This window comes from Notamacropus eugenii, chromosome 2, assembly GCF_028372415.1.
Source record: "Notamacropus eugenii isolate mMacEug1 chromosome 2, mMacEug1.pri_v2, whole genome shotgun sequence".
NCBI lineage: Eukaryota > Metazoa > Chordata > Mammalia > Diprotodontia > Macropodidae > Notamacropus > Notamacropus eugenii.
The window spans coordinates 509,574,029-509,591,883 of NC_092873.1; the positions used below are offsets into that span (position 1 = coordinate 509,574,029).

Here is a 17,855-nt window from a genome sequence, read left to right on the forward strand (position 1 = left end):
GGCAGCCCAAAGACAGCCTGACCCCAAGGGCAGTCACAGAGACTTAGGGTCAGTCAGGGCACATGTAACACAGGCCAGCAGAGTACCAGGAGGCTGACATGGCCCAGCAACCACCATGTGGAGCAAGGAAAGCTCCTCCCTGCATCACTCACCAAAGTTATTGCCCTGGGCCCAAGCCCCATTCACTCTGTGCTAGATACACTCTAGCTAAGAACGATCCCTGAGCACTCTGGAGAAGTCTGGAACCAGACCAGGGGTTGGGGATCAAAAAAGAAGCTGGCTCCTTTCTTACATGCTTATGCCCTCCCCCTGACTCTGACACCCTGTGCTCCGCTGCACTTGGCCCTAATACTGGAATGGCCTTCACAGCATCACCAACACCATCCCAGCATCTGACTTTTGCTACATGGGAATCAATGCCTTGGGGACCACAGGATCTAGAGCTGGAAGCAAGTTTGTGAGCTCTGTATCCCAACCCCTCACGTGCCAGTGGAGGGGAGGGCCCTGCCCACGCCCACTCAGCAGGCAGGCACTAGCAACCCCAGTCTCCTGACTCAAGAACTCTTCCTCCTACAGCATGTGTTGCTCTTTCTGCTACCTTGAAGACTTTCAGAGTCATTGATCAACGAAAAGTTGTGGCAGAGGAAGTGACTGCCTTCTTCAAATGTCTGGCGGGCTGTTGCGGAGCAGGAGGAATAAAACTTCACTGAATCTCAGGGCCAGGGGGGCCTTCAGAGGCATTTAGTCCAACCCTAACTGAATAAAACTTCTTTCTACAAAATTTCATTGGAGCTTGAAGACCTTTAATGAGGCCACCCTCATGGTTAGGAAGACTTTTCTCATATGTGATACATGTGGTACCCTCCATTAGGGCAGGGATTGTATTTTTTTTTTTTTTGGTATCTCCATCACTTGGCATAATGCTGGCACATAGTATGTCCTTTTTTTTTAGAAGGACAAATTTCTGAATTTTATTTTATTTTTTATTTTTTTAATTTTTCAAATTATTTTGTTTTCAGTTTTATACAATCACTTCCATATATCTTAGATTTTTTCCACTGCCTCCCTCTTCTTTCCCCCTCCCTCCCCACTCCCTCCCTGAGACATAGTATGTCTTTAAGGATGTTTGTTGACTAAAACTGACTTGTAACTTCCACCAACTATAGCTGCCACCACTTCTAAGTCTTCTCGAAGCACCCCATCTTCTCCAATTGATCCTCTTAGGAAAATGACCTCTAAGCTCTTCACCACCCTAGCTGCTTTCCTAGCTTTTCTGTGTCCCTTCTAGAATTTAGTGCCTAGAACTGAGCTCAATACTCTAAAAGTGGTCCAACTAACACAAGGACATGGGAAATATCACCTCCTTTAAGCCTATACTTCATAGAGTTATTAGCATAATTGAGCGTTGTACTTTGTCAAAGGCGGTTTCATTTATTGGGCACCTACCTCTCAGGGTTATTGTGAATTTCATATAACATGTGCAGCAATTTACAAACCTTAAATCACTGTGTAAATGCTAACTACTATTTTCCTAATGTTGAACTACTCTTACATCTCTTATACAGATATAGCTTGGTCATAATGAATGATTTCTTGAACGAACTGCTGTCACCTAATAAAATTTTATTTAAAGTTTAAGTCAATGTTCATTGATAAGATTTAGGTATGGTGTTTGACTTATCAACTTTTGAGAAAAAATTGTATAGCATCCGTACTAATTGTTCTTCAAAAGTTTGATAGAATTCTCCTATACATCCATCAGTCAGGGCTTTTTGTTTTCCTTTGGTAGTTCCCTTACAGCTAGATCTATTGCCTTTTCTGAGATTGGGTTATTTAAGATGGTTTCTTGGTCTTTTGATGGTTTGAGTATTTTATTTTTTTGAAGGCATTCTTGTTCTTAGTTTTCTTAGCAAAAAACTGTGCTTAGTAGGTAATTTTTTTCTTCTGATTTGGTTTGAAATCATCTTATTGATTTGATTTTCTGATTTTTAATCAGGTTGGCTAAAGGTTAATGTTAGTACTCATATCAAAGCACCTACCCTATATATATATATATATATATATACATATATATATATGTATATGTATGTATGTATGTATATACAGTCTGTCTATTTCTCCTCTTACTTTTAACATCTCTTATTTTGTGCGTATTTTAGGCTTGCTCATTTGTTGACTTTCTAACTTTTTAAAATGCATATTCAGCTCATTAATCATCTTCTTTCCTAATTTGTTAACGCACATTTTTAGGGAAATAATTTTCCCCTGAGGAATGCTTTTAGCTGCATCCGAGAAATTTTGTAATTTAGTATTTTGGCATAATGATTTCATCAGTATCATTTTCTGTCACATAATTATTCATTGTTTCTACGATTTGTCCTTTGACATAATTCATTATTTAGGAAATTACTATTGAGTTTCCATTTATGTTTGTCTCTTTTGTTTGTGATACCTGAACTGACTAACTTTTATTCTGTTATGATCTGTAAGAAATGTGTTTGCTATTTCTGTTTCCATTATTTCTGTGCCCTAACAGGCAATTTTTGTAAGGTTCTATATGGTGTTGAGAAATACATATATCCTTTAACAGGTCCATTTAGAAGATGCCACAAATCTTTTAGCCCTAGTTTCTACAGTAATTCGTTAAATTTCATATTTCCTTTTTGTTTATTTTTCTGTTAGATTTGTCTAAAACTGAGAGGGGGCACATTGAAGTCTCCTGCTATTATTGTTAACATCTATATCTTATTGTAAGTCAATTAACTTTTCCTTTATGAATTTGAAGCATATGAGTTTATATAATACTGACATTAGTTTGTTTCCCATGATTTCTTTCAGCATAGTTTCTGTGTTTATCTCTTATGTTGTGAATTTTTGTTTTTGTTTTATCTGATAGCATTATTGTAACTCCCACCTTTTTTTGATTCACTTGATGGCTAGTAAATTTTTTTTCTATTGTTTCCCATTCAATTTTATTCTGTATATACCTTTGCTTTTTAGGTGTGCTTATTGTAAGCAAAAGATGGTGGATTTTTCTTTCCTTATCCAATATATCACCTCCTTTCATTTTATTGGATTGTTTAATCCATTCACATTTAAAGTTATGAGTCATAGGTTTAGTCTTCCTCCATTTATCCCTAACACTGCTTCTATTCCCCCTGCTTTTGGACTTTTATTGTTTCTCTTCCTCTGTAAAGACCATGCTTTGTCTTTTCAGTTATTTTTCCTTTATTAAATCAGGTTCTCTTCTTCTGCTTTTTAGATTACACACACACACACACACACACACACACACACACACACACACACCCCCAGTCCCCCAACTCCCATTTGTCTCCCCTTTCTCAAGTTTTAGAGTTTTATTTAATTTATTCTTTGTTCTTTCATGCTTTTATTTAGTTATCTAATTCTTCCTCTTACAAAAATCTCAGTTAAATAGTCAAGTAAATTTTCCCTTCTCTTCCCATTTAATTTCTTTTTCTTTTTAGGTGTTTTTTTAATTCTTTGCCTTTTTTCTTAAAAGGATTTCTTTCTTAGTTTTCTTCATTAATTCTCTAGCCTCTTCTTCTTTGATTCATGGTCCTTATACTTATTTATTTCTTTCCTAGCTCTTAATTCCTTGTGGAATTAATCTTTGATGGTATCTATTTTAAGCTCCCTCTCCTAAAAGATTCTATGTTATTGCCTTATAGGTCTTTCCCCTTCCTTCTTTATCTCTGTTATGCGTGGAACTATTATCTTCTTATTCCAGTTAACTCTGCTTAGAGACAGCAGGATGGTTCAGTGGATAGAACACTGGGCTTGAAGTTAGGATAGACCTGAGTTCAAATTCAGCCTCAGATACTTACTAGCCGAGTGACCCTGGGAAAGTCATTTAATTTCTATTTGCCTTACTTTTCTCAACTGTAAAATGGAGATAATAATAACACTTCCCTCCCAGGGTTATTGTGAGAATCAAATGAGATAATATTTGTAAAGCTCTGAGAGCAATATCTGGCAGTGTAGACACTTGATAAATGCTCATTTTCTTAATGCATCTCAAGAGAGTTGGCCCATCAGCTGGGGCATGGCTAAACAAGTTATGGTATATGAATGTGATGGAACACTATTGTACCATAAGAAACTACGAAGGGGATGGTTTCAGAAAGGAACACGGGAAGATTTGTAAGAACTGATGCCAAGTGAAATGAGCAGAACCAAGAGGACATTGTACATGGTAACAGCTGATATTGCAACACTGATCAACTGCGAAACACTTGGCTACTCTAACCAAGACCGTGATCCAAGATAGTTCCATGGGACCCATGATGAAAAATACTACCCACTTCCAGAGGGAGAATTGATGAACTCTGAATGCAGACTTTTTTTTTACTCCCTTTAAGTTTCTTGCTTTTCATTGTTTAGAGTTTTTGTTTTTGTTTCGCAACGTAGCTAATGTGGAAATATGTTATGCATGATTTCACATGTATAATGATTATCATATTGTTTGTCTTATTAAGGGGTGGGGGTGGGAGGGAGGGAGAGAATTTGGAACTCAAACTGAAAAAATGAATGTTAAATGACTAAAGTGGAAGTACATTTAATACGATTGTACATGTATAGCCCATATCAGATGGTATTCCGTCTCGGGGAGAGGAGAAGGGAAGGAGGGAAGAAAATTTAAAACTCGAAATCTTATAAAAATGAATGTTGAAAACTAAAACTAATTAAATAAATATTAAAAAGGAAAAAATGAATGTTAAAAATTTAATGTACTTGGGAAAAATTTAATTAAACAAAATGCTACCCAAGATCATATTAGCTTTCTTGGCTATTGCATCACACTGACAGTGACAGGAAAGAGACAAGCCTTTATTAAGTGCCTACTATGTGCCAGGCACTGTGTTAACTGCTTTACAATTATTACCTTATTATTCCCACTTTACAGTTGAGCAAACTGAGGCAGACAGAGGCTAAATGACTTACCTAGGGTCACTAGCTAGTAAGTGCCTGTGTCTGGATTTGATTCCAGGGCCAGTGTTCTATCCACTGCACCACCTACCTACATCTAAATGGGTACCTTCTCTGAAACTTGTCACCTTAGAGATTTTCTTAGAGCCCCTTGCTCAGCACGTATGGATCACAGAAGAGGCTTGAACCCAGGACTTCCTGGATCTCACAGATAATGATAGTAACTGTGATAATAAAAACTAGCATTTCTATAGTCAGAGTGACTTGACAAGGATCTTATTGGTATATACTATGATTATCTCCATTTTGCAGTTGAGGAAAGTGAGACTAACTGAGATTAAATAATTTGTGGGGAAATCACAGAGCCAGTAAGTATCTGTGGCAGGATTTGAATTCAGGTCTTTCTGAATGCAGGTCTGGTGCTCTATTCATGGGGAAGTCTGGAAAACCCCCCAGTGAGCTCTTTCCACACGCTTCTTTCTGCTGGGGCTCAGAGAGAATTTTAATCAATGGCACTTAGCAGGGGGGGTGGGGGAAGGGGAAGGAATAGAAGGGTTTGTTACCTACAGAGAAGCAGATTTTGGTTCAATATTAGGAAGACTTTCTCCCAGCCCCCACAATAATCAGAGCTGTCCAACAATGGAACAGGCTACCTGGATAGGTAGTGAGCTCCTCATTACTAAAAGTATTCAAATGGATGCAGGCTGACCACTTGTAAGGAATGGTGTGTGGTGGGGGGGGGGGGGGGGGCGGGAAGGGAGATTCCAGCTTCAGGTACTGTCTCATCTCAGTTACTGGGGTTCCTTGCAGCTTGATGATCCTGTGAATCTTGGAAAACAATGGCAGCATGTGGAGGAAAAGGATTAGGGTAACTGGGGGTGGGTAAAAGTGGGGAGGGCAGAATCTCCAGCCCAGCCTTGTGCAGAGGAGTCAAAAAGGTGATCAAGATTACATCACTCATCACAGGCTTCAAGTTGATAAAATAATAATTCCTTATAAAATTCCAAATTTCATAAACTGTAATACAAGCTCTCCCCTCAAAAAGCTGTAAACAAGTCAGCAAACCCAAGCCTCGCCTGAGGTCCCAGATGACAGACCCTTGACCTGTTTAATTCCCTTTTTATCAAATCCTGTCTCCTGGAGGGTGGTTATTGGTTTCCAGGGAGCCTGAGGGATAGGGAGGAGCTCGAACTGGCAGATGGTTGCTTTATGGGAGCGAGGTTGATATCCTGCCCTGAGATCTAAGCTCCCCCATTTTTCTTTGGGGGAGCTGGGTACCGTGGGTGGGGGCAGAGAGGCTGGAGTGAGGGGAGCATCATTCCCCACAGTAAACTTGAGCCCTGGGTCTGGAGTCATAGACCCCAGGTTTAAATGCTGGCTTTGGTTGTAACTATGTCTTCCAGTGAGTCCCTTCCCTTCTCTGGCCTCAGTTTTCCCATCTGTACAGAGGAGTTAGGCTTAGTAAGTTCTAATATTTCTTCTAGTTTTGAAGCCTTTGATATGATGATTGATTCCTAACTAAAATCCTTGTTTGGAATAGAAGACAGCCCTCAAACAGAACATGTCCCTAACGGGAGATCTCAGTGAAAGGAGAGCTGATCAGGAGAATGCAGTCAGGGTGGGGAAGGGTCTGGGGATGTGATGTATATGAAGGTCAGATGAAGGAGCTAAGGGTGTTTAGGAGAGGAGAAGACTCAAGGGGAAACAACAGCTGCCTTTAAGCACCCAGCTGTTCTGCAGAAGAGACTTAGCTCTGTTCTGTTTGGCCCCAGAGCAGAGACAAAGGTGGGGGGGGTCAGAAAATGAGCCGTCTCCCAACATGGAATGAGATGCATTGGGAGGTAGTGAGCTCTTAACTGCTGGAGGTCTCCAAGCAGACTGGACAGTCAGTCACTGGTGGGGAATGTGGGGAGGAGTCTGCTGTTGTAAAGATTAGACTAGATGGTATGAGCAGAATGGCACCTGGAGGTGGGCAGTGCTGTATCTCTCCATCACTCACTTTCCCTGGCTTTTTCTCTTTGTCTCTATCTGTTTTTCCCTCTGTCCCTAAATGCGCTCTCTTTGTCTCTGTCTTTCTCTGTCTCTCTCCTCCTCCTCCTCCTCTTTTGCAAGTAACTCCAGGTGGATCTAGAAGCTGATTACTTGGTCTCCAGGAGTTGGACAATAAAGGAGCCATACAGCCTGGCTGTTTGGGGCACTGGCCTTTATGGGGAAGATAAGCAGGAAGCCCAGTTCGGGCCCTAGATCTCCCAGATCTCTTTTGGAGTTTCTGAGGCTGAGGGGCCCAGGGAGGCGGGAGGCAGGGCTGCAGAATATAGACTATGGTCCCTCTGAAGTCTGTCATTGGGGCGCTGGAGGAAAGCCTGAGGCACTTGGGCTTGGGGAGGTCAGGGGGAAAAAATCTGGGGGTCTAGACACTGGGGTTCTCGATTCCTTTTTGCCAATGAGACTGGGGGTCTAGACACTGGGGCTCTCGATCCCTTTTTGCCAATGAGACTTTGTATGACCTTTCACAAAACATTTCCCTTCCCAGCTTCCTCTCCTGAATGATCTCCCAGGTCCACTTAAAGAATACTGTGGCAATTCTTTATTCAAGTCATGTTCTGATAAAGAAGAAAGATGTCCAAGAGGGAGGTCTTCCCCAGTTCTCCCTCCCCCCACTGTTCATGCCCCCCATCTGAGATTTCCATCCACTCACCCCGTAGGCATCTGGTATGTACAGAATTGTTGACACATTATCTCCCCCCTTAGACTGAACTCCTTGAGGACCAGGACTATTTTTCCTTTTCTTTGTATCCCAAGGGCCTGACACATAATAGGTTGAATGAATCACTTGGTTGCTGTTCAGTTGCATCTGATTCTTCGCAACCCCATTTGGGGTTTTCTTGGCAAAGATACTGGAGTGGTTTGCCATTTCCTTCTCCAGCTCATTTCACAGATGAGGAAACCAAGGCAAATAGGGTGAAGCAACTCATCCAGGATCACATAGCTAGTAAGTATCCGAGGCCAGATTTGAACTCAGATCTTCCTGACTTCAGGTCCAGGGCTCTATCCACTGCACCACCTAGATGCCCAGGATGAATCACTGTATCCTCAGAATTATCTACGATCTCACTTCCTAGAACAATGGTCACTCAATGAGCGGGCATCACAGCTGGATTCTAGGCCAAGTTCAGGTGTTCTCATTCATAGTCCCCTCTCCCATAACTTCCTCCTCCTCCCCCCTCACTCTACTGTTTAACTCTCACCCTTGTTTTTAGGGTAAACTTGAATCAGTTTCACCTGTTTTATTAAACTGACTCCAAGCCAACCCCAGGCACAGAAGCTCTCCTGCGTGAGGTGTGGGTTGCTCTTAACTAAATGGTTTAGTCTCTGAGAGATTGAATTGTCAGGATAAGGGGGTGTGGCAACACCCAAATACCAAGGGAATGCAATTGTTATGAAGCGGCCCCTGTGGCCTTAGCCACTGTCCCTGGAAGGTGTGCCTTGACCAGAGCCTATAGACCCTGTGCTTTTGGAAACCTCTGAACACCAGCTCTCTCAGTTCTCCTTCCTCTTCTTAGGCCCCTGGCCTTGGATCAAGTTGGACCAGACATGAATGTGTGGACAGAGAGACTTCGTGGCTGTCCCAGATACCCCAGCTGAAGGTAGCCTCCAAATGAGTGGGAAAAGCTACAGTGTTCCCTCAATGGAGAGGTCACCCTTGCTCCCTGCCGGCCTCCAGGCCCCACATGTCAGAACACTGGCATGCCAGCCCCATGGAGTTCTCCAGGGACAGAGGCAACAAGTCCATGTTTCTCTAGGTACCATCCCTGGTGGAATGTTCCAAAATAGAGTTTGTAATGAAAGGCGGCCAACCAGGGCTTGGTCTCATCAAGGAACTATGTAGAAACAGCTGAATTGGTGCTTCTTCTCTGCAGTGGCTGATGCCTCAGTGAGATCTTCTACCTCTGGCCCTACCTTGATCCCTCCCCAACCTCTCAGGCCCCCTGCCTGCGGGGCCATGAGATCTGAGGTCTCTCACGGACATCTCTCCTTCCCCCTCAGCTAAATCTGCCTTAGTACCGGCCAGAATTCCTGGCTATGGTTTTGTTACAATGGCCACCACCCCATCTCTGCCCCTGCCCCATCCTGAGGCAGAGGGAACATAGTTATGTTTGGTTATCACTCACCGGGTCATTGTGCATCTGGATAATGAGCTGCTTCACCCCATACAGAGTCGGATGGGCCCATGGGGAGGGGTCCAGCCAGTGTCGATTCAGGTCAAACCCCATCAGGGAGCACCTGGAAAAAAGCCAAGAGCAGCCATCAGGCAGGGCCTGAGAGAAGAAAGTCAGTTGGGCACAGAGCAGCAGCCCAGGAGGGGCCGCTAGAGCTTTACCCAGATGTCTCAGGGCAACCCTGGGAGGGAGCTTAGAGGGCCTTAGAATATGGAATGTCAGAGTGGGACAAGAAGTGGAAGGAGGGCCTTAGAAGCTAGAACAGAGAAATATCAGAGCTGGGAGGAACTTTAGAGCTGGAAATGCCAGAGCCAAAGGGCCCTTGCAAGAGAGAATGTCAAAGCAGCAATGTGCCTTAAAATACAGAATGGCAGAACGAAGAGGGCCTTAGAATCTAGAACAAAAAAATGTCAGGGCTGGAAGGGACCTTAGAACATGGAATGGCAGAACTGGGAGGGCCTTAGAATTTAGAACAGAGATACGTCAGAGCTGGGAAGAACCTTAGAACTGGGAATGTCAAAACCTGATAGGCTTTAGAACATGGAAAATCAGAACAGGGAGGGATACTTATACGTAACTTGATCCAACCTTGTTACTTTACAAAGGAGGAAAGTGAGGCTTAAAGAGAGCAAGGGGTCTATCCAGCCAAGGCTAGAAAGCCAGTGTGGAGCTTGAACAGGAAGCCAGCTCCAATCCATCAGTCTGGGATCTTTCCACTGAAGCACAGCATGGAACTATATCCATCAGTACTTGAGCCTCTGCACCTCCCCAGCTCTGGGCATGATACAAGATGAGCTAGAGCTCAGTCCAGGGAAGGGAGGGATCCAGGCTCTGAGTTCTCTCCTGTGGGCTCACAGACTCAGCTGCTCCCCTTGCCTCACACCCCAGTCTGCCTTGAAGATGCCATGCCCTTCCACCATGGGGGCAGAAGCCGCCTCCACACACAGCTTGGCCATCTGGGCTCTGTTCTGGGAGACCCGACATGAAGGTGATTTAAATAATTGCTTTTGGCCCAGCACTCTCCTGGGTTAGTAGCTTGATTAGACTTTCAGCCCTCAGAGAAACCTGGCTCCAGTTATAGAGGACACACAGAGAACTGGAGACAACTCATCCCAGGAGGAAGGGCCCAGGGGCTGGCTCATGCCACAAAGCGCAGACCTGAGGGGGAGGCTGGGGACTCTCTCTTCCTAGTGTGCTAGCTGACCTTGGATCAGTCACCTCTGTCTAGGTCTCATTTTTTTCACCTATCAGAGGATTAATAAACAGACAGTGAGACCATGGCCTGATAATGGGGCAGGGGGCAGGGAGGGAAGAGCGGGTGTCATCCTACTTATCCCTTGTGTGTTCTCACTGAAGCCTGCTTTCCCCAAACCTGGGGGGCCTGTCATAACAAGTATGGATTTCTTTTTCTCTGTCACTTTCTCTAGGAGGTAAGAGTCAGTTGGTCCCAGGGTTCCTGTCTTTTCTATCCAATGTGATCAGTTTCTTCTCATTCAAGAATCGGATCTGGAATAAAACCTTCCTGACCCTGGCCCCAGGCTGAGCCCTGACCTTGGCCCCAGGCCGAGACTAATCCTCATCACAGGCTGAGTCATTGCATGAATCTCTCCATTTGTCACAAATGGAAATTGGGCAGGCCAGTGTGGCTGGCTCCATGTAGTCTCTTCACGTATTGAGGCAATCATCTCCTAATGACATTGGGCTGGGAAGATTGAATGTGAGCACTGGGATGTCAGGAAAAGAGCTAGAACGGCTTCCAAACACTGCCCAGCCCAAGCCCAGCCAACACACAAAACCAGGGGAGAGTTAGTTTCCTTTGAAAAGAGATCCAAATATGGAGATTGTTTCTGTCGTGGGACTTCAGAGGCCATCCAGCCCAAATGCCCCTTTTTACAGAAGAGGAAACTGAGACCTAGAGAGGAGCAGTACTCTGCCCAGGTTCCTACTTGGAATTAGCAGCAGAGCTGGCACTGGAAGCCCTGTCACCTTCCTCACTCCCTCAGGTTTTTCTTTATCTTTCCCAGGGAGGGCAGTGAGTGAGTAGCCCATAGTTGGCCCTGAACCTCTGCACCTTCCCAGATCCCCCAAGTCCTGGCCAGGGTCGGGTCTACATCCCATTAGACTGGGAGTCCCTTGTGGAAGGGGTCATGTTTTTTGCCTTTCTTTGTATGCCCAGCACTTAGTAGAGTGCCTGATTCGTATTATCTGGGGCAAAAGCACAGAAGTGGGAGTGTCATCTTAGAGGAACTTCAAATGGGCCAGGATTGCTGGATTGTAGAGTATTTTTTATTTCATTTTCAGTTCTGTCCAACTCTCCATGAACCCACTGGGATTTTCTTGGCAAAGATACTGGAATGGTTTGCCATTTCCTTCTCCAGTTCATTTTACAAATGAGCAAACTGAGGCAGAAAGGGTGAAGTGACTTGCCCAGGGTCACACAGCTAGTATTTGAATTCAGGAGAATGAGTTTTCTTGACGCTAGGTCCAGCCCTCTATGAACTATGGCACCACCTAGCTGCCCAATAGGGCGTGTGTTGTTCTGTTGTTTGAGTCATTCCGGACTCTTCGTGGTCCCATCTGGAGTTTTCTTGGTAAGGATTCTGGAGCGGCAGGAGGCATGATGGATGACATCAAAGGACTCACAGAAGGGATTAAAGTCTCTCTGCCCAGAGCATGGTCCTGGTCCTCAGGCGTCCTGTGGGGAGCCAAGCAAGCCAGACCTACATGAAGTCTTGGCCACTATTTCCACTATCCTCCTTGGAGCACTGGATGCCAGCATCCCAGGGCATCACCCCAGATGTGGAGGAATTCCCTCGACTATATCCTGGACAAAGCATTGGTCAGGCTTGTTGTGAAGACCTCTCGTGATGGGGAGATCATTGCCTCTCAAGGTGCCCCCTTCCATTGTTGGACAGTTCTTACTGATAACCTGTTGTGCTCTATATGTTAAGATACCAAGGCAGCCAGTATTTATGAAGCACCTATGGTGTACCAGACGCTATGTGCTGGGGATACAAAGAAAGACAAAAGCCTTCCCAGTCCTCTAGCAATGGCTCCCAATCTATATGGTACCAAAATTTGTTTCTCCATAACTTAGCTGCCATTCTTCCTAATTCTGCCCTGTAGGGTCAAGGACAGACTCAGGAACTGTCTGAGCTGGAAATGTCTTTAGAACACACAGCACAAGGAATGTCAGAGAGCCAGGATGGAACTTAGAACATGGAACAGGTAGAACTAAGAATATAAAATATCAAGTTCCAACTGGGAGAGATCTTAGAAGAGAACATGGGGAGAGACTAGAACATAGAACACATGATGGTAGACCATAGTGACTGCCTAGATAAAACTCCTTATTCAAATGAGGAAACTGAGGCCTATCCAGGTTAAGGCACTTGCCCACAGTCACACAGCTAGTAAACAGTGGAGCAGGGTTTTGAATTCAAGTCCTATGACCATAATTCTAAGACCTTAGTACAGGGAACATCAGAACTGGAAGGGGCCCTAAAGATCATTTTATGTAGGGTCAAAGAAAGTCTCCAATGGGGAGGGGATCCGTCCAAGGTCACCCAGCTGCGGGCTGGCCCCAACGCAGCAACTTCTCCGCTGTACCATACCCAGACTTTATTCAGAGCACGTACATCTGACATCAGCCACCCTCCCCATACAAACGGGGGCTCTCTATCTCGAGATGACAAGATAAATGACTTTGCTGGATCTCTCTTCTTAATTAGGTCTTTGTCATGTGTACTCCACGGAGCCTGGGATAAGCAAACAGCTCTGGACCTCGGAATCCATATATTGCTCTTATTTCTGTTTCTGGGCATAACAAATCAATAATTGCCAGGTAGGGCCTCCCGCTGCCACTGCCTAACTGGAATTTAACGACAATTACCTTTTGTTACCATAGAAATGGGGCCGAAGTCCTTCCCTGCAATAGCTCTTCTCCCCCCAACCTCCCTCCCCGCCCCCTCCCACCAGACCCAGCTTGGGGAGGGGGGAGGCTGCGGTGAAGCATTACCATAGTAATTGCCTCTCTGTCATCATAAAAAGAGCCAGGCCCCCAAAGAGATCTCAAGGCTGCAGAATTTCTCATCTGCCAGAAAACTGGCGAGGAAGCAGGGGCGGTGACAGAAGGGGCAGAGAAAAAAAGTGCAGGCTTTCAGAGTTGGAGGGCACCCCAGGGCCATCTTGTCCAGCTCCTACCTGGCCAAGAATTCCCTGAGATGGAGTCATCTTGCTGGAACACCATCAGGGTCGGGGGAGTCACTACCTGCTAAGGGTGTGCATGCCACTTTTGGACAGCTCTCCTCACTGGGCTGTTTGTTTGTTTTTTGCCTTTCATGTAGTTGAAGGTGTTGATAGGAAGTATAGCTACTGGAGGAGGGGGATATCAGAAGTTAACCTCTTTCATAATTCGGTCTTAGGTTACATTTGGGTGGTTCCTGGGCTCCATGAAATCCTTGGGTTGTCAAAAGACCTCAAACAGGAAAGCAAATTTGGGGATGCCTCCCTTGCCCCCGTGGCAGACTCAATAGGGAAGATGGTCAGATCTGGAGGGGCTTTAATCTGCATCGCTGAAGGACCCTCTTGAACCAGCAAGGTTCCAGACTTTGTCAGAGGGTTTGGGGAATTATATCCATCTAGGGAGGGACATGACTCATTTACAAGCTTCCCCTTTCCAACAAATGGGTCTCACCAAGGTCATCTCACAGATCCTGTGCTTTTTGATAAAGTCTATCCCCAACCAACCCTTGCCTGCCTCCAATGATTCACCCCCACCTAGTAGCACAGGTGTATAAGTTTAGAGCTGTTGTGGAAAGATGCCTGGATTTGGAGCAGGAGACCAGGGTTTGAATACCAGTTCTGCCTCTTCATATGTTGGGGAAGACACTTTAATGCCCTGGGACTCAGTTTCTCCATCTATAAAATAAGGGGATTGGACTAGATGACTTCTGAGATGCATTCTAGTATCAAATCCACAACCCCATGAAGACTAGAGGGGTAAGTGACTTTCTAAAGGTCACTCAGGTAGTGAGGAGCACAGCCAAGAGTCAACCCTTGATCCTCAGAGTCCAGATACCAGGCTTTCCCATATCATGTAGAAAGCCACAAAAAACCAAATACATGAAGGTAGGCTCACTTCCTCTCATGTGGAGGTGCTCCAGAATAATGGCTCCAAGTCTGAGGCACTCTGTGTGTTTGCACCTCCTCAAAACCATAGCTCATGAGCCCCCACTGATAACTGTACTTTTACTGAACAGACAGAGGCTACATTAGTTCAAACAAAAGATATTTACTCAAATTGGGGTTGAGATTAGACCTGTGATTTCATTAATCCAGGAAACTCCTGGATAAGGAAACTTCCTCTACCCACTTTCACTGCTAATTATTATTATAGACAGATGTTCAGAGCACTGAAAGCATAAGGTGCTTGCTCATACAACAAGAATGTGTCATGGGTAAGACTCGAACCCAGGTTTTCATGACTCTGAGGTCAGCTTTCTATCTACTATTTCTCACTACTTCTTTTAATCAAACAGCATAATAAATAAAATGAAAGGAACTCTGCTCCCTCTGCCAGGTGCACATGGGGTATAATCTTCCCTGGGTTGCCATGGCACCTACAGGGAAGGGCACACATGCAAAGAGCAGTCATGACCATGGAGCACACAAGGAGGGAACAAACATGATCAGTGAACATACATGAGGAGGCACATATCAGGGACACTTGTGGCCAGGACAATTCACACCTCTGACAGTGCAGGGGAGTTGACATCCCTTCATGTCCTTGAGAGCAAGGTCTGAGCCAACATCTTTATATTTCCAGAACCAAAACCCAGCCTGCTGGACACAGGAGGTGCTTAGAGAATATTAGAGGGAGATGGGGCTTGAAGGAATGTTTAGATTTAGGGAGGAGGGAACTGAAATAAAATGCCCCCCAAAGGGCTGCCCAACCAAATCCATGCATCATCCCACTGCAGAGAAGGTAAAGGACCTGCAGTTTGTAATGCTCTTATCTCCTGAAAGGTGGGATGACCCTGAGCTCTGGTATGAAAGGTCAGCCCATTGGTCAACAAGAAATGCATCTAGAGCCATAGATTTCAATATGGAGGGATCCTCAGAGGTCGTATACCCTAAGACCCTCATTCTATAGAGGAATGAAATGAATCCCAGAGAATGTGAGTGACTCACTTAGGGTCATACGGTTCAGGAGCAGCAGAGCTGGGAACCAAGTCCAGAGCCAGTCCAGGCCTCATTGCATGGCATCAAAGTGCCCTCACCACTGTGAGGATGACCTGGGGCTTAATGTAGCTGAACGTGTGTATGAGTGTGTGTGTGTGTGTGTGTGAGTATGTGTGTGAGTGCATGTGTGTGTGTGAGTGTGTGCGTGTGAGTGTGCGTGTGAGTGTGTGTGTGTGTATGTGTGTGTGAGTGTTTGTGTGTGTATGTGTGAGTGTGTACGTGTGTGTGTATGTGTGAGTATTTCTAATCCCAGCTTGGCCACAAGTTGCTCTGTGACTTAGGCCAGGAAGGACATTTCCTTTATCTGAGCCTCAGTTTCCTCATCTGTAATTTAAAGGGGAAATACTTGGTTTGTGGGACCTTGAAGCTACTCTCCACCAATGCTGGTGCTGACCATCCCCTGGGGTCCTGGTCAGCCCAAAGCTTGTGCTTTAGGATCCTTTTATTCCTTCTTTCTCTTTCCTTAAAGCTCCCATACATGGGCTTTCCAGTGGGGCATCCCTTACCTGTAATTTCCCAAGTAGACTCCATCAGGGTTCAACATTGGTGCAATCTTGAAGACCAGGTGGTCCCGCAGGACTCGGGCAATTGGGTGATGGCTCACAAGGAAGTCAATGATCCCTGGGAAGAGGAGGGAAGGGGCAGAGTTAAAGGGGCTTCTTGTCTAGCCAATATGGTGGCCATCCTTACTGGTAACCATGTTGGCTCAGTGGTAGAGAGGGCACCAATTCTGGGAAAGGAGTATCTATTCTGGTACAAATAGCCCTGGGAGGTAGGTGCTGTTATCTCCTTTGTATAGCTGAGGAAACTGAAGCAGACAGAGGTGAGGTGACTTGCCCAGGGTCACACAACTTGGAAGTGTGTCTGAGGGCAGATTGGAAGACATTGGCCAGTAGGTGGGAGAGGGATTTGGCAGCACAGTTAGTGCAAGTGGACTTCTGGTGTCCCTGGAATGTATGGGTAGCCACCTACTCTTTCTATAGAAGTGGGATCCTGATGTTATCTATCACTTAGGGCTTTCACCAAAAAGGGGCTGATTTCTTCATTTTATCAGGCTCAGAGTCAGGAGCCCTGGGTTCTGTTCTTGGCTCTGTCACTTCCTGAGCATGAGCAAGTCTCCCCTACCTGAAGTCTCAGCTTCCCCTGTAAGATGAGAATTGGAATAGCTGGCCTCTAGGGTGAATTACAGCTTTGCCAATCTATGGTCTGTGTTGATGGTCCCATATGGTTCTGGGTAAAAAGGTTTTAGTGGCTTGCTATTGAGGCAAATCAGAGATGGGGTCAGCAGGGTTATAGAGCAATTGAAAAGCCAATGCATCAGTGGACTGCATAGTCCATAAGGATGGGAGACCCGTTGTCCTTGGTCCTGGTCAGGCCATGTCTGAGCTCTACTCTGGGTGCTACCAACTTAAGAAGAACACTGATAAGATGAATAGAGTCCAAAGGAGGGCAGCCAGGGTGGGGAGGGCCTGGGGTCCATATCCTGTAAGGGTCAGCTAAAAGAACTGGACATATTGAGCCTCCAGCAGAGAAGAGTGGAGGTGGGCGTGGGAGAAGCAGACAGGATAGCTGTCTTCAAGTGTTGTGGAGGAAGAATAACGATTTTTCCTTTAGTATGGATTGGACCAGATATGTCTGAAAAGCCTCCCTGGTCTGGGATTCTACCAACTCTTTCCTTCTCTCTGCTTCTCTGGAGTTTTGATGGGGGTCAGTAGCATCTCTCTGTCCAGCTGTCTGGCCGCAGGTCGGGCAGCAGATCCAGACCTTCCCCCTGGCTGGTTGGGCAGCTGCCTTCTTTCTTTCATCCTCTCCCCCTGCTTTTAATAGCTGCCTAATTGGCAGGCCAATTAATCTGCTCATCTGTGAAGAGGAAATTTTGGGCACGGAGGAGCTCGGCTTCCAGAAGCCCTCTCGAAGGTAACATTAACAGGACCTGGCTTGCTGAGCACCCTGCAATATGATGTCAGGCCGAGCTGGGAGCCCAGGTCAATTACTGGACAAATTAAGCAATTATTAGCCACTAACGAGGGCGGCTGGCATCATTACCCTTCCTGTTTACCAGCAAACTCTTATTTTTAGATGCAGACCAACAAATAAATTAGGAAATCTGCTTTGGTGTGGGCTCAGCAGGCAAAGAGATAGCATGTTGGCTCTTGTCTCCTAATGGGTGCCTGACCTCAGACCAGCCAGGCCTGGAATCCTAAGCCAAGCCAGATCCCCAAAGGGATATGGGTTTCTGTCTGTATATCATCCCTCTCTATCTGCTCTCATGGTCAAAAGAGTCACTCATTAGTGGCCCACTCCAGGACCTGAGGTCCTCCATTCTGTTTAGCCCTAACATATGTGGTGGCTGTGGAAAGCAACCTGGAAGTGAATCACATTTCCACTAGCTGGCCAGCTTTGGCTATGCCCCTTCCAGGCCTCAGTTCCCTAATATGTAAA

The 17,855-nt window shown here is 45.4% G+C and overlaps 1 protein-coding gene across 1 annotated transcript in view; it reads right to left on the reverse strand.

Moving 5' to 3' along the window:
- The window catches only part of BEND5 (BEN domain containing 5), a 906,797-nt gene that overhangs the window by 37,315 nt on the left and 851,627 nt on the right, over positions 1 to 17,855 (reverse strand). Inside the window, exons 8-9 of the mRNA XM_072649372.1 lie at positions 15,920 to 16,034; positions 9,123 to 9,234 (exon numbers count right to left, since the gene is read on the reverse strand). Of these exons, the coding sequence (XP_072505473.1) occupies positions 9,123 to 9,234; positions 15,920 to 16,034 (227 nt within the window). The remainder of the gene's footprint in view (positions 1 to 9,122; positions 9,235 to 15,919; positions 16,035 to 17,855) is intronic.